The sequence below is a fragment of the Mustela erminea genome, chromosome 7 (genome assembly GCF_009829155.1).
Source record: "Mustela erminea isolate mMusErm1 chromosome 7, mMusErm1.Pri, whole genome shotgun sequence".
NCBI lineage: Eukaryota > Metazoa > Chordata > Mammalia > Carnivora > Mustelidae > Mustela > Mustela erminea.
The window spans coordinates 106186830-106200837 of NC_045620.1; the positions used below are offsets into that span (position 1 = coordinate 106186830).

The 14008-nt window shown below is 46.4% G+C and overlaps 1 protein-coding gene across 1 annotated transcript in view; it reads right to left on the minus strand.

Moving 5' to 3' along the window:
• Nucleotides 1–10076, minus strand: part of LOC116595934 (two pore calcium channel protein 1-like) — a 33465-nt gene extending 23389 nt beyond the window's left edge. The window contains exons 1-2 of the mRNA XM_032352795.1: nt 9797–10076; nt 929–1020 (exon numbers count right to left, since the gene is read on the minus strand). Of these exons, the coding sequence (XP_032208686.1) occupies nt 929–1020; nt 9797–9871 (167 nt within the window). The 5' untranslated portion in view covers nt 9872–10076. The remainder of the gene's footprint in view (nt 1–928; nt 1021–9796) is intronic.
• Nucleotides 10077–14008: the final 3932 nt, after the last annotated feature.

Sequence of the window (14008 nt, forward strand, 5' to 3'; positions counted from 1 at the left end):
GCAAGGGACAGTAGTGAATAAGGCACACATTACAAAATACTAACAGAAAAAAAAATCAACATATTATCATATCTCAAAGGACAGTCTCTTAACAGTCTCCAGCTATGATTAAACCTTCCTCGTGGTGATTACGACAATAATAAGAGAATACTTTTAGAGGACTTTAAACAGTGACTAGTACAGAGTAAACCCTCAGTTAAAGTGACCTATATGATGTGGCATGGTAGCCTAACCAGTTTAAATGTGCATCGTCCCATCTTGAAAACATGATCGACTCAGAGGGATCTCACAGTCACACAGTTCTCTTCCTATGGGCGGGGGACAGCACCCCCGTCCCCTGGCCGCAACCTGCTTGAAGCTTCCAGGAATGAGGCGTTCATTGCTTTGGGAGGCACTGGCACTGAGCCCTGATGATAAGAAATGTTTTTTCCTTATTTTGAGCCAAATCCTTGGTCTTAGTTCAACGTTTACGGGGTGAGAAAGAAAAGGCGGGATTCTTATGAAAAGAACAAACATATGGATTACATCACAAGGCAACAGAAAGAAAAAGAACAAGGCTTTTCACTGAGTTGACTCTAAGAGGACAAACCGTGCCTAAGAGGAAAAGGTGATAATGTGTTTACTTTGGATGCCCTCTCTCCTGTTCTGGATGTTCTCATTTACTCGTGTATCCGTCCCTAATGCGCTGATTGAATGCTTTCCTATGTGTGAGACACCATGTTCTTATAACTCTAAAAAAAAAAAAAAAAAAAAAAAAAAAAAAAAAAAAAAGCATTGGCTTTTAGGATTTTATCCAAATCTATGTGCCATATCCTAGAGACTTTTCAAAATGTTTGTGGAGACAATGTCTTCAGTTTGGGTTTAACTTGAAGACTGTTAGGCACTAGAGGACAGTTTAGTCTCTGTGACAGTTTAACACTTTCATTACCTGATGGCCCGAGGAGATGTTTCAAAGGGAACATTTCTGTTGTACTGGGCATCAGAAACATAGGCAGCTGCCAGGAGGAGGTCCTGGTCCTCCTTGGGAGAAAGTAGGGAGAGAACACCGGTCAGAAGAGGAAAGGACACTTCTCTTTTTCATAATAAGTACAAAAAGAAACCCAGCCCGCCCTTTCCACTCTCGCCAGGAGTAATCAACATTATAGGACTGGTTGTACACCTCCAGATACGTTGCTGGACACCGGGAATCCTGCAGTGGGACTGAGACAGAATGCTGGACTTTCTTGAATTCAAATATAGGCTCTCAGAGGAGGGAATGAGAACAAAAAAGCACTAAATCGTATATATACATGTCCTCCAATGGCATATTTATACTAACATATATATATACACTAACATACACATACAAATATATAAACACAAAATTATATTTAGGATACTTGATGGGTGGTTAGAGTGTTTTTCAAGGGTAATTTTGGCACATAAATCAATGCCTTTCTGGATGACTTTTGAAGCTAACTCCTTCTTAAGGTATGACCCCACTCTATACATATATATAATTTTAAAGTAACAAAATGGTTTTCATCTGATACAAAGTTTCCTTTTCCCACATATTCTGGACATTTTTTTCATGAAAAATAAATATATACTTATCCCATTCTTTTTAATAAATGATTGTTCCTTTAGGTAGTATCTCCCGTTGTTTTCTAGTTTGAACATAATTACATTGAATTTTAACATATATATATATTACATACGGATACACATGCATTGCTTTGTGCCATATGAATGTTTTTGTAGCACAGAGTTGAACTTGTGAATGAAAGGTGTTTGGGTTTTTTTGTTTTGATAGATAATACCAAATTGTTTCCCCAAAAGTTACGCCTTTGATATGCCTCTAAACAGTACATAAGCATCATGTTTTCCTGCTTCTCAACAACATTCATATAATTTAAAATGATTGATAATATCCAATCAGCCAAAGTGGCATCTTGAGATTTGACTTTACATCTCTTCATGGCCAGTACAGCTGAGCCCCATTTGCGATGACTCTCACTTCTGATTCTGTATAAACGAGATAAAGCACACATATGTAGAGACTAGCTATTTAGACCTTCCTATGTACTTGACAAGGAAAACAACCTGATTATCTGTCCAATTGCCAGGATTACCTCCTCAAAACAGGACATCTTCCTGCTGGAAATTGAATGGAAATCTACATTGGTCATTCAAGCCCATTTTGGAAATGGATCTAGTATTCAAAGAGGTCAAAATATTCCAAACTTTATACAAATATACAAAAGTATGTATCTGTAGACACAGCAGAACTGTGTTCCCTCAGTTTATTTCATATTGCAACACTCAAAAAAATAAGTTATATTGCATTAAAGAAACACAAACATTAGTTACTAAGGTAAGTCTTTTTTTAAAATATTTTACTTGTTTATTTGACAGAGATCACAAGTAGGCAGAGAGAGAGGGAGAAGCAGGCTTCCTGCTGAGCAGAAAGCCTGACGCGGGGCTCGATCCTGCGCCCCCAAGGTAAGTCTTTTAATAGATATTTCACTACTTGGGGAGCCTGGATGGCTTAGTGGGTTAAAGCCTCTGCCTTCAGCTCAGGTCATGGTCTCAGGGTCCTGGGATCGAGCCCCGACTCGGGCTCTCAGCTTCGCAGGGAGCCTGCTCCCCGCCCCCCCGCCCCGCCGCCTGCCACTCTGCCTACTTGTGATCCCTCTCTCTGTCAAATAAATAGATAAAATCTTTTTAAAAAAATAGATATTTCACTCCAGAAGATATATGTATGCATGGCAAATAAGAACATAAGAAGATACTCAACATCATTAGTCATTAGGGAAATACATATTTTTCTTTTTCTTTTTCTCTTTCTTTCTTTCTTTCTTTCTTTCGGAAATACATTATTTAAGCTCCAGTGAGATACCATTTCATATTGACTACAATGGCTACAACTAATGACTGACTATGCCAAATGTTGGCAAGGACGTAAGGCAACAAGAACTCTCACACATTGTTGGTAGGAATGGAAAACCGTGCATTTCTTTCAGAAAACAGTTTGGTAGTTTCTTGGCCATTTACCCTAGTTATTTACCAAAGAGAAAGAAAGCATATGTCTACACAGAGACTTTACATCCACCCCGAGAATGAGGGTTATGTTAGAACACCATTCCAAAGTCATACTTAGCAGCTCAACAATTGAACACCAGAAACAACCAACATGTCCACAATAGGTGTATGGATAAACATAATGTGATATATCTCTACCATGAAAGACAACTCAGCAATAAAAAGGAATAAATTACTGATAAACACAACAAAATGGATGAATCTCAAAATAGTTTTGCAGAGTGAAAAAAACTAACTCCTGTTCTGCCGAAAGAGTACCTACTATATGAGTATATAAAAGTCTAGAATATGCAAGCTACTCTACAGGGGCAGAGATAAGATCAGAGGCCTGGGAATGGGGAGGAGGGGAAGGGGAAAGGGATGGATGGCAAACGGGCACAAGGAAACCTGCAGGGGTGACAGATATGCTCATTACCTCGACTGTGGCATTAACATCACGAGTGTATTCATCTACCAAGACTCACCAAACTGCACACTTAGAATAAGTATAGTTTAGTTTTTATCAATTATGGCTAAATAAAGCTGTTAAAAATTGCCCCCAAAAGATGAATGTTTCCATTAAAAAAAAATAAATAAAAAATAAAAAAAATAAAAATAGATGTCGAACAACAACCTCAAAGATGAAATCACAGCGCTAAGAACCTGTTACCTCTCGAGTCACGGGCCTTCTCAGGGCTGGTACAGCAATTCTTAAAGGCAGGTTATTAAAAACTGAGAACTGGGAGCACCTGGGTGGCTCAGCCCGTTCAGCGTCTGACTCTTGATTTCAGCTTCAGGTCATGATCTCAGGATCATGGGATGCAGCCCCATGTTGGGCTCCACGCTCCGTGCAGAGTCTGCTTGAGGTTCTCTCTCTCCCTCTGCCCCTCCCCCTGCTTATGATCTAAATAATAAACAAGTAAATAAATAAATAAATAAATAAAATCTTTAAAAACTAAGAAGCACCATAAAAATGTGTTAGACACTTCATCACACATTTTCCTTTTACATATTTAAAAAATATTTTAGTAGGCAATCTATTAATACCAATTATTTTTCCACTGAACATCTCAAACACCGAGGAACACCAGGGTTCCCCAGGATATACTTAGAAATCTGTTTGAGATAGAAAATGGCAAGCATCAACAAGAGTTTATTTTTTAAGTGAATGCACACTAATCTTAAGAAAGTTCCCTTAAGCACCCTAAAGACTGTAGTGGAACAGCAACAAATTATAATATGAAGGCCCTTAAAAAATATAGTCAGGTCGGGGCTCAGTGGATTAAGCCTCTGCCTTCAGCTCAGGTCATGATCTCAGGGTCCTGGGACTGAGCCCCGCATTGGGTTCTCTGCTCAGCGGGGAGCCTGCTTCTTTCTCTCTCTCTCTGACTGCCTATCTGCCTACCTGTGATCTCTCTCTCTCTCTGTCAAATAAATAAATAAAAATCATATATATATATATATATATGTATGTATGTATATATGTATGTATTTATTTATTTATTTTCAGGTCAAAATCTCTTAAAGCCACTTTAAAAGATGATGCTACTACCATTCTCCCAGTCCCAGTGAAAAGGTTTGTCCATAAACGAGCAATTTGACAAGCACAGATTTGAGATGTACCATCCACATGCCCTCCAGGTAGAGAACAGAAAAAATGCTCAGCGGCAATCCTCAGCCAGCCAAGCCCTGGGAGTTACCTCCCTCAACCACTAACCAGGCCCCCCACACTGAATAATATAAGCACCAGGGAACCTCTTCCAAACCCCCCTTGCCACCTGAACTCATGCCTGTTACGCTGAAATATGCTGACACTTTCACAACAGCCAATTTACTTTGACATTGTTTCTAAGCTTTCCCATTCCTACCTAGTCCACTTTTGACATCTGTCTCTCTCTCTTTAAAATCCCAGCTGCTCGGTCTTCTGTGCCTACTTGTCTTCCTTCTCTCCATCCTGTTTCTGTGGAACTTCTAAGGCTCTTGCCCATCTTTGCTTGGGAAGAAGTACTCTCCGCAGTCAAACTACTGCAGTGACCGTTCTCACTAGTACTAAGGCCATCTGGATCTTTCCATATAACAAATCATTTTCATGCAACCCAAGAATGTGGCTTGTGTCAGACATGCTCTTTCAAAACCGCACACTTTCAAGTTTACATGCGAACCACTGCCCCTATCTACCATGAAAACAAGCAAAGACCAAAGAGCAATGTTCCCCCAGACACAGTTTATGGATGGCTTTGCACCCCACAACAGCAGCCCCGACCTCAGGGAGGCACCAGTGTCTGCCAGGACAGCAGTTCTGAACCCCCACAGCACCTCCCACCACCTTCCAAGCTTTGCTGGTAAAGATCCTGTTGCCCAGACCAAGTGCATCAGAGTCTCAAGGAGATGAGACTCGGGACAAATCTGTAAAGCTCCCACAGGATTCCAACATGCAAGCAAGATGGAAAATCACTGGCCTAAATATGACCCCTTTACTACTGCTTCTTGTGCATTTTGTATCCTCATGGCACTAGGGCAATAATTGAACTTTTCTGGATTTTCTTTTTGTCCTCTTCTTCTAGCTGTGACATCCCTCTCCCTCTCCCCAAGATCTGAAATGTATTTAAGACTTTTGTATTCTCTCCTCCAGGCCTCTCAACCCTGCAAGCCTTCATTCTCTGGAAAGGTGGATAACTTAGAATCCCTTAGGGAGAGAGGGCAGAGAAAGTGCAGGAGAGTAGGGAATGATCATTTCCAGAAGCTTTCAGGGGAAAACAAGGAAGTTCCTTCCCTAAGCCCCACGGTGTAGGAATAAACGATTAGAATTTCCAGATACCTTTAAGTCAGACAAGAACCTTGACAAAGCTGTTGATAGAAGTGCTTTTTAAAAATGCTGATATGTCTCATTTAGCTATATAAGAAAATTAACCTAACAACAACCTAAGATAAAAGGAAGTTACCGTAAATCTTAAGGAAAATTCTCTCTCATCTCAGTTTTCCCATCTGCTACTACAAGCACTAAACTTTCTATCTGTCTCTCTCTGCCTCCCTTCTTTGCTCCCATAAGTTATGGGCACAATGATGCCCAGAATAGAAATGGTCACTGCTTTCCCGTGCAACCCCCATTCAAAAGCTTCTAGTGACTTCTCTAGAAGAATCAAATGTCACACTTCGCATTTAGGGGCTCCACGATCTCCCCGCTCTCCAACTTTGTTTCCCTCATTCCCCTGCAATAGCCCTCTTCTCTGGCTGAAATTAGTGGGCGCATTGTCCACTGTCCCACTACTGGCCCCCTTCCACACCTAAGACCAGGAGTACCCTTTCTAGAACTTTCCTTCATGAGGGGCCATCTCAAATCTCATCTCCTCCATGAAGACTGACAATGCCAGCAGCTTCCTTCTCCAAACAGAAAGACTGCCAAGAGAAGCTGGGGTTATAAAGTATATTGTGGGCATTTCCCATGAAGAAACAGCGAGCTGTTGAGGGTAAGCTAGGCCATGGCAGCCATGGTGAGACCGTGAGAGAAGAGGTGGCAGTTAGCTGTTAGTATAAACACCTCCTGTCCCTCAGTGCAGAAAGACCAACAACCTGCAGGCCAAGGGCAGCCTAAAGATGTGTTTTGTTTGGCCCAGAGATTGCTTTATGGATGCTGGCTACTAATTCACATTTTTTTAAAAACTGGAGCTTACACAAAAATTCGAACTTCTGGTTTCTCTTTGAAAGGTCATAACATCTGGCAATGTTGGGCTCTATTTCAATATGCTTTTGCTACCCACCCTGATACTCAGGTCACCTGAATAAACACTCACTATTTTTTCAAATTCTGTGGGCCGGCCAGGCAGCCCTTCTGATCTAGACCAACACAGCTAATCCGTATGGTCATCTGGAAGAGGTGGCCCAGGACAGCCATGCTCACGTGTCTTGGCCATGTGCATGGAGCAGCAAGCTAGACAGGGCTCTTCTACATGCTGGTGGTCAAAGGGTTCCCAGGAGCATGAGGAGAGCAACCACCAATGCGAGTATTTTTCCTATCTCCGCTTGTGTCACCTCTGCTACTGTCCCATTGGCTAAAGTAAGTTTCACGGTCAATGGTCTCAAGGGCTGGAGAAATTGACTCCATCTCCTGCTAGAAGTAGTTGCAAAGGCTCATTGCAAACCGGGTTGTATGCAAGATGGGAAGAGTCTGTGGCCATTTCTGCAGTCTGTGATAGCCCCTGGAGCCAAAGCCAACTGGAAGTGGATAACCATGGTCTTCTTCTGACAAAAGACATTCCCTCCACATCACCACAAGCCCCACTCTACTCCTCCAGCTGAGTCATTCCCACCTAGGCCCCTGGTTTTATGTTCCTCCCTGGCCCCTGTAGCCAGTCCAGCTTGTGGCCACCTGATGTAACTCATCCTCTCCCAGGCCTTCTTGGTTCCTCCCATTTTCCTCCTGCAAAAAATAAAAAATTCTCTGCAAATCACTATATAAGGGAAAACCAGGAGACGGAGAGCCTGAAGCCAGGGCAATCGAAGACTCGAATGAAAAGTTTTAAGAATAAGAAGATTCAAAGAGAAGCATACAAAATACCAGGAGGCGATCACATAGATCACAAAGTAACAGCGGCCAGGATGTGGGCTCTGAGCCTTGGCTGTACTTTCCATACTTGGTACCTTTAAAGTTACTGTTATCCAGGTCACACTCAGACCAATTAAATCAGAATCTCTGCAGTAGGGTCTGAACCTAGACACATTTCTAAAGACTCCCCAGGTAATTCTAACCCACAGTAAGGCTCAGAATCACTGACATTGGATTATTTCAATTTCAAAGCTGAAAGTGTTGGTAGAAGTACCAAAGGAGTGGATTGCCACCTTAGCATCTGCCAAAAGAAACACCAGGCAGAAAAAGGATCTTTTAAAAAAACAAACAAACAAACAAACAAACAAAAAACACTTGAACGGAGAGGGTAGAAATGCATTTTCGATGACTAGCAGTTTTTTATTAAGTGCCCCAAAACTAACCATTTCATGGTAGCTACCAAGCATCTTAGGTCAGAGCCTTGCTTGGCTTAATGACTCAGTCATCGCTGTTATCTCAGAAAATGAGGGGCTCTGCTAGAATTACCAGCTGGTACCAGACTCCTCGCCTTTCATGCCTGCTCCCCGGGGCTTTGAAAGATACTGAGACACAAGTATGTGATTCCTGCAGGCGTGAATTAAGCCAAAAGCCTCACCCCGGACTCTGGCAGGACTCTGGGCTGTTTCAGCTCTCCCTGCATTTCTTGAGGTCTCAAAGGATTAGGGGGGTGTGTGTGTGTGTGTGTGTGTGTGTATGTGTTTACAGTCTTCTCTTATTTAGACAAACAAATATTAAGTACACAGAGGGAGGGCATGGACAATCTCCATCTAAAAAGATGCTCTCCAGGGGTCACAGGCCCATCATAGTGCAGAAGGAGAGGAACACCGCCTGGGTTGGGTCACAGCAAGGGACCAAGAATCCTTCTCCTCTTTCTCCTTTACCTGCTTCGTCTACCTTAGGGAGACATGGTCAAATTCACCTGTTGGAAGTGGCCAGGCCTCTCTAAGAGACCAGCGGGCTGAAGAGGGAGGCCAATGCACCAGGCAGGGATTTTCAACTCTACACAAGAGAGCCTGCCTAGTGGGCTGCCTTAAATGGGCCACAGGAGCCCACTGAGAAGAGGCAGGGGCGATGCCAGAACAGCCCAGAGCTGAAGAGGCCAGCTCAAGGAGGAGGGGGAGAAGGAACTAAAAGACCCTTTGCCTCCCACACACTTGCGGGACCAGAAGGAAAGGCGGCACACGTGAATGTTCCCAGAGACGCCTGAAACCTGGCTGTCATTACCGTGGGCCAAGCACTGTGCTCGGGGTCTGACTGACAAGGTCTTCCGACTCCTCTGCGGTGGGTGTGACTTAGCATCCCCACCTTACGGAGCGGGAAACGGGAGAATGCACCAGGTATCGGGCCCTCCTCATCTTGTCACTCAGAGTTAGGATTTTCTGGGTCAGAGCAGGAACTCCAACAACTGGAGTTCTGCTTCTCTCTGCACTCTGAGTTCTCATCCAGAGAAAGGAAACAGCCCAGGAACGACTGCTTGGAAGCTCCACGTCTTCCAATGAAAAGCAGAGCTGAGCCCATCTGCTTCGTCCCGCGGGGATGAGAAGAGCCGGGGCTGCATCAGCACTCCCTGACCCACATCCCGCAGACTTCCCGGGCGTTTCCCTGCAGTGGGACCCTCGGAGGTTTTCCTGCCGCCATTGGGCACAAAGCGGCGAGCATGGGCACCCTAGACCTCGCAGGGGCGCGCTAAACTGGCACCGGACCCCCAACATAGAGCCCGGCCGCGGGTTGTAGCGCGGCCCCCGTCCACGGGGAGGCGGCTCCGACCCGCTGAGGCGGCGCGGGCGCGGACTTTGCAGACCCCCACCGACTCCAGCATGCAGGGCTGCGGCCCGGGGCGCGGATCCCGGGAGCTCCAACCCCCGTGCGCTTCCCAGCGGAGCAGCTCCAGGGCCACGGCTCCCGCGGCCCAGAGGACGGAGTCAGCCCCAGGGCGGGGGGGTGCTCCTCGCCCGTCTGCCTCCACGGGGCCCTTACTCCCAGCAACCAGCGCTGGCTTCGCGCGGGGTCGCTCTCAACCCGGGAGCTCCGCAGGGTGGCCGCGCCGGGAGGGAAAGCTCCGGACCCGAGACTCTGCCGTCGGCGCGCGCCGCCAGCCCTCGGGACGTCCTGCGAGCGCGGTCGCACCCTTACCTCCAGCGCGGGCGGCTCCTCCGAGGGCTGCGGGCGCAGGCGGCGCACACCCGCGGCTCGGCCGGCCCCGGGCATCTCCGCGGCGGCGGCGCAGCGGGTCGGGATGCGGGAGCGTAGGGGCCGCCGCGGCGGACTCTGTCCTCGGGCCCCCGGAGGCCCGGGCTGAGCGCGCTCCGCTCGGCCCTTCACGTGACCACGGCGGGGACGGCCCGCGGCGGCCCCGAGGGTGGAGGACCGGCGGCGGCGGGCGCGGCGGGCTTCCAGGCTCTGGCCGCTTCCCTGCCCGGCCTCCCGGCCGCGCTCTGGAGCCAGGGGCGGGGACGCCCAGCCGGCGGGGGCGGAGGCGGGCCTCCGAGGGGAGGCGGGGGACTAGCTCCGGCTGGGGGCGGCGTGGGTAGGAGGCCACCCTGGCATAAGGCCCCAACCTTGTGCCGTGGAAGCACCGTAAAATAGTTGTTTTGAGAATTACATTCGTTTATATATATTCAGTGACTGCCACTGGCGAGATCCCAGTAAATGCTGGTTCCTTCCCCGTCCTAGTAGAGACCCCGGGGGTGGGGGTGGGGGTGTGAACTCAGTGGGGTCTCCTAAGGCAGATACTTTTGGGGAGGGGGCGCAGCCCTTCCTTTCTTCCCCCAGGGTGCCCCCAGTTCCAGCTCGGCGGAGAACTCAGTGTTGCCAGAACTGATGCCTTTTCCAGAGAAAGCAAAAATACAGATTTTCATGAGACTGTTCCTGATTTTTTTAAAAAGTTGATCCTGAACTTATTATAAGAATACATAGAAAATTCTTGAGGGCAATTCTTAGATGAACCTTGGCCAGCAGGGCAAGGGGCCCTGGGCCCAGTACCAACCAACTTCATTGACCCTTCTCAGAGAAAGAGGAGGCCTGGCAGGGCTGGGACTGGCCCTGGTCACCCAGCAGGAAGCATGGTATCCTCTTAAGTGTTCCAAGGTCCAACTCAGGAACTGTAGCAAGCGGAACCCTGCCCCACTTCTTCCCCTGCCCCCCACCCACCAGAAGATTGCCCATCTACCCCCTAGGACTATGAATCTGTTATTTTACTCCTCAAAAGAGATTTAAAGCATGTAATTCAGGTCACTCATCAGTTGATCAGAAATTTCCTGGATTATCTCGGTTGGCCCAATGTAATCACAAGAGCCCTTAAAAGCATCAGAGAAAAGCAGACTGGAAGCCCAGGCTGGGCTCGATGTGCCTGGCCAGGATGCTGCTGCCTTGAAGACAGAGGGAAAACTGCAAGGAACTGGATTCCACCAACAATCTGAATGAAGCTGGAAGCAAATTCTGTGACCCCAGCCCCAGCCCCCCGCCTCCAGAAAGCAACACAGCCCTGCCCACACCTTTATTTCAGCCACATGAGACTCAGGGCATAGAGTTCAGCCATGCTTTGCTGGACTTTGGACCTACAGACTATGAGATAATAAAAAGATGTTGCTCTAAAGTCCTAAATTTCTGGCAATTTGTTACACAGCAATAGAAAATGAATACAGGACACCAGCCTGTCTTTCAATGCCAGAGTTGAGTTCTAGCCATGAGGCTGGCCTGCTGTGAGAACACCACGTGGCTCCAGTCCTTTCATGGGCATGCCAAGCACTGGGTTTTCTAAAGCCCACCTCCTCTGATTAATCCCACACAGTTCTAATATCACATCCCCTGCAAAGCCCTTCCTCCACCTCCAGCCAATGGATCACTTCCTCTCTGTGGTCCCATGCTCTTCATGAAAACAACCACATGGTGCCTCAGTTCTTCTATTTGTATATGCTGTCCCACCCCACTAGGACAAGCACCTGGTGGAGAGGGCAGGAAACTTTCATCTTTGAATCCTCACTTCTTGAACAGGCAGACATATGGGAAGCAGATGAAATGGCAAAGCAGAATTCACACCAGCTTGTACTCAGTGACCCATGTCTACAGGATGTCTGAAATAATTCTTATAATGCTTATTGTGAGAGACGCCTGGGTGACTCAGTCAGTTAAGCATCTGCCTTTGGCTTGGGTCATGATCCCAGAGGCCTGGGATCAAGTCCCGCGTCCAGCTCCTTGCTCAGCAGGGACCTGCTTCTCCCTCTGTCTGCCACTCCCTCAGCTTGTGCATGCATTCTCTCTCTCCCAAATAAATAGAAATCTTCTTTAAAAAAGTTTATTGTGAGGATCACCATAAAACTCTGCACGCCTTTGAAAAAAGACAATTATTCTATTTCTATTGCAAGCCATGACTTATGGAATGGTTGTTTTATGGCAGGTCTTTTAAAATGACTTTTATTTTGGTACAATGTAAATGTATACATTGTGAAGAGTTGAAAAAACTATTAGCCAGTTTGGATGAACAACCTTCTCTACATTTTCCTTTACCTGTACACACCTGAACATGCTTGCATGCAGTTCTGTGCAAATGAGACCATTCCTACCCTGTAGACACTGCTGATCCCCAGCCTACCGTCCACACCCTGACCACCCGGGAACCCGGACTCGGTCAGGCCTCCAACCCCTCTCCCACTAGAGGATGATCCTACTTGGCTAGGCCAATCTATGCAAAGTGTTTTCCTGGCAACAGTTATCAGTCTCAGTAGTAGCTCAGCCTGCCTACAAGAAGCTATGGTCCACAAGGAGTGGCTTCTTTCGCTGTCTCTCCTCCCCTTGCCCTATGAATGTAGATATAAAAACATGTATTCCCAACATCCACGGGCAAGCATCTTGTAGCCAGTCCCGGGTGGAGATGACACTGCAGACGGCACAGCAGCCAGGTCTCTGATGGCCACGTGGAAAGACTACTTTTGGCCCCTTCCTCCCCAGAACCATCTGACCTTTGAACTTAGAGTTATGTGAGCTATATTATGCAGACCAGGAGACAGAAGACAGTTGATCTGTATCGCTGATAGGAAAAAATGTGAAAGATATTAAATGGGGAAGGAGAGTAGTACCCTCCAGAGGGTTTGTATCTTTTGTAGAAGTTTTTTATTTTTATTTATTTTTTTAAGATTTTATTTCTTCATTTGTCACAGAGCGAGCAGAATCAGGGAAAGCTGCAGGCAGAACAGGCAGAACAGGCAGAGGGAGAAGCAAGATCCCTGCTGAAAAAGAAGCTCAATGCAGGACTTGATCCAAGGACTCTGGGATCGTGACCTGAGCTGAAGGCAGACACTTAACCAACTGAGCCACCCATACTTTCTAATAAATGAATAAAATACTTCCTGGGAGGATACATAAGTAAACTGTCATCGGTGCTCACCTTCGAGCACACAGTGGGGAGCAGAAGCTTGGAGGGAGAGACTTCCCTTGTGTACTTTCCTACAAGGTTTCATCTTTAACTATATTTCTATTTTACTTTCAGGTGTTTGCATACAGCAAAATCAACAGGGATGTAAAGATGGAGCTTAAATAACAATTTTGCTTATTGAATGAAAAAATATTTTCTGTAATGGAAAAATATTTAAATTCTGGTAATTGTGCCTGAGAATGTCTATTCCTGGTAGCGTCGCTGCTGGTGGGGGAATGCACATCTGCAGGGAAAGAATGAAACAAACTTAGAAAGCACAGCCTTTAGACTCTGGTTACCAAAAAGTACACCTTATAACAGTACCCTTGGGGTACAGTGTAAGTTTGCTGGGGCCGCCATGACAAAATACCACAGATGAGGGGGTTTAAACATTAGAAATTTGCTTTCTTGCAATTCTGGAAGCTAGAAGTCCAAGATCAAGGTGTTGGTGGGATGGTTTCATCTGAGGCCTGTGTCCTTGGTTTGCAGATGGCCACCTTCTCCCTGTGTCCCCACCTGGTTTTTCCTCTGTGCATGTCTGCCTCCCAATGTCTACTTCATACAAATACAGCAGTCTTACTGGAATAGGGCCTACACTCATGACCTCACTTTATTATTTGTAAAGGCCCTAACTCCTAATAGGGTCCCATTCTGAGGTATTGGGGGCTGTGACTTCAATATACGAATTTGGTTGGGGGGGGTACAATTAAGCCCATGATAGGTACTATCATGTACCATGTACTGTACCATGACAGTATAGCAATTACCATATCCCCACTTTGGAACCAAGGAAACGGGCTCAGAAAGGAGAATCATCCTGCCCCAGCTCACACAGCTTGAAAGTAGTGACACTGGGATCACAAACCCAGACCTACTGGCACAAAGGCTGGGAATTATCACTCTGCTCTGCTCTGTATAGAAGTGGCTGTTAGATA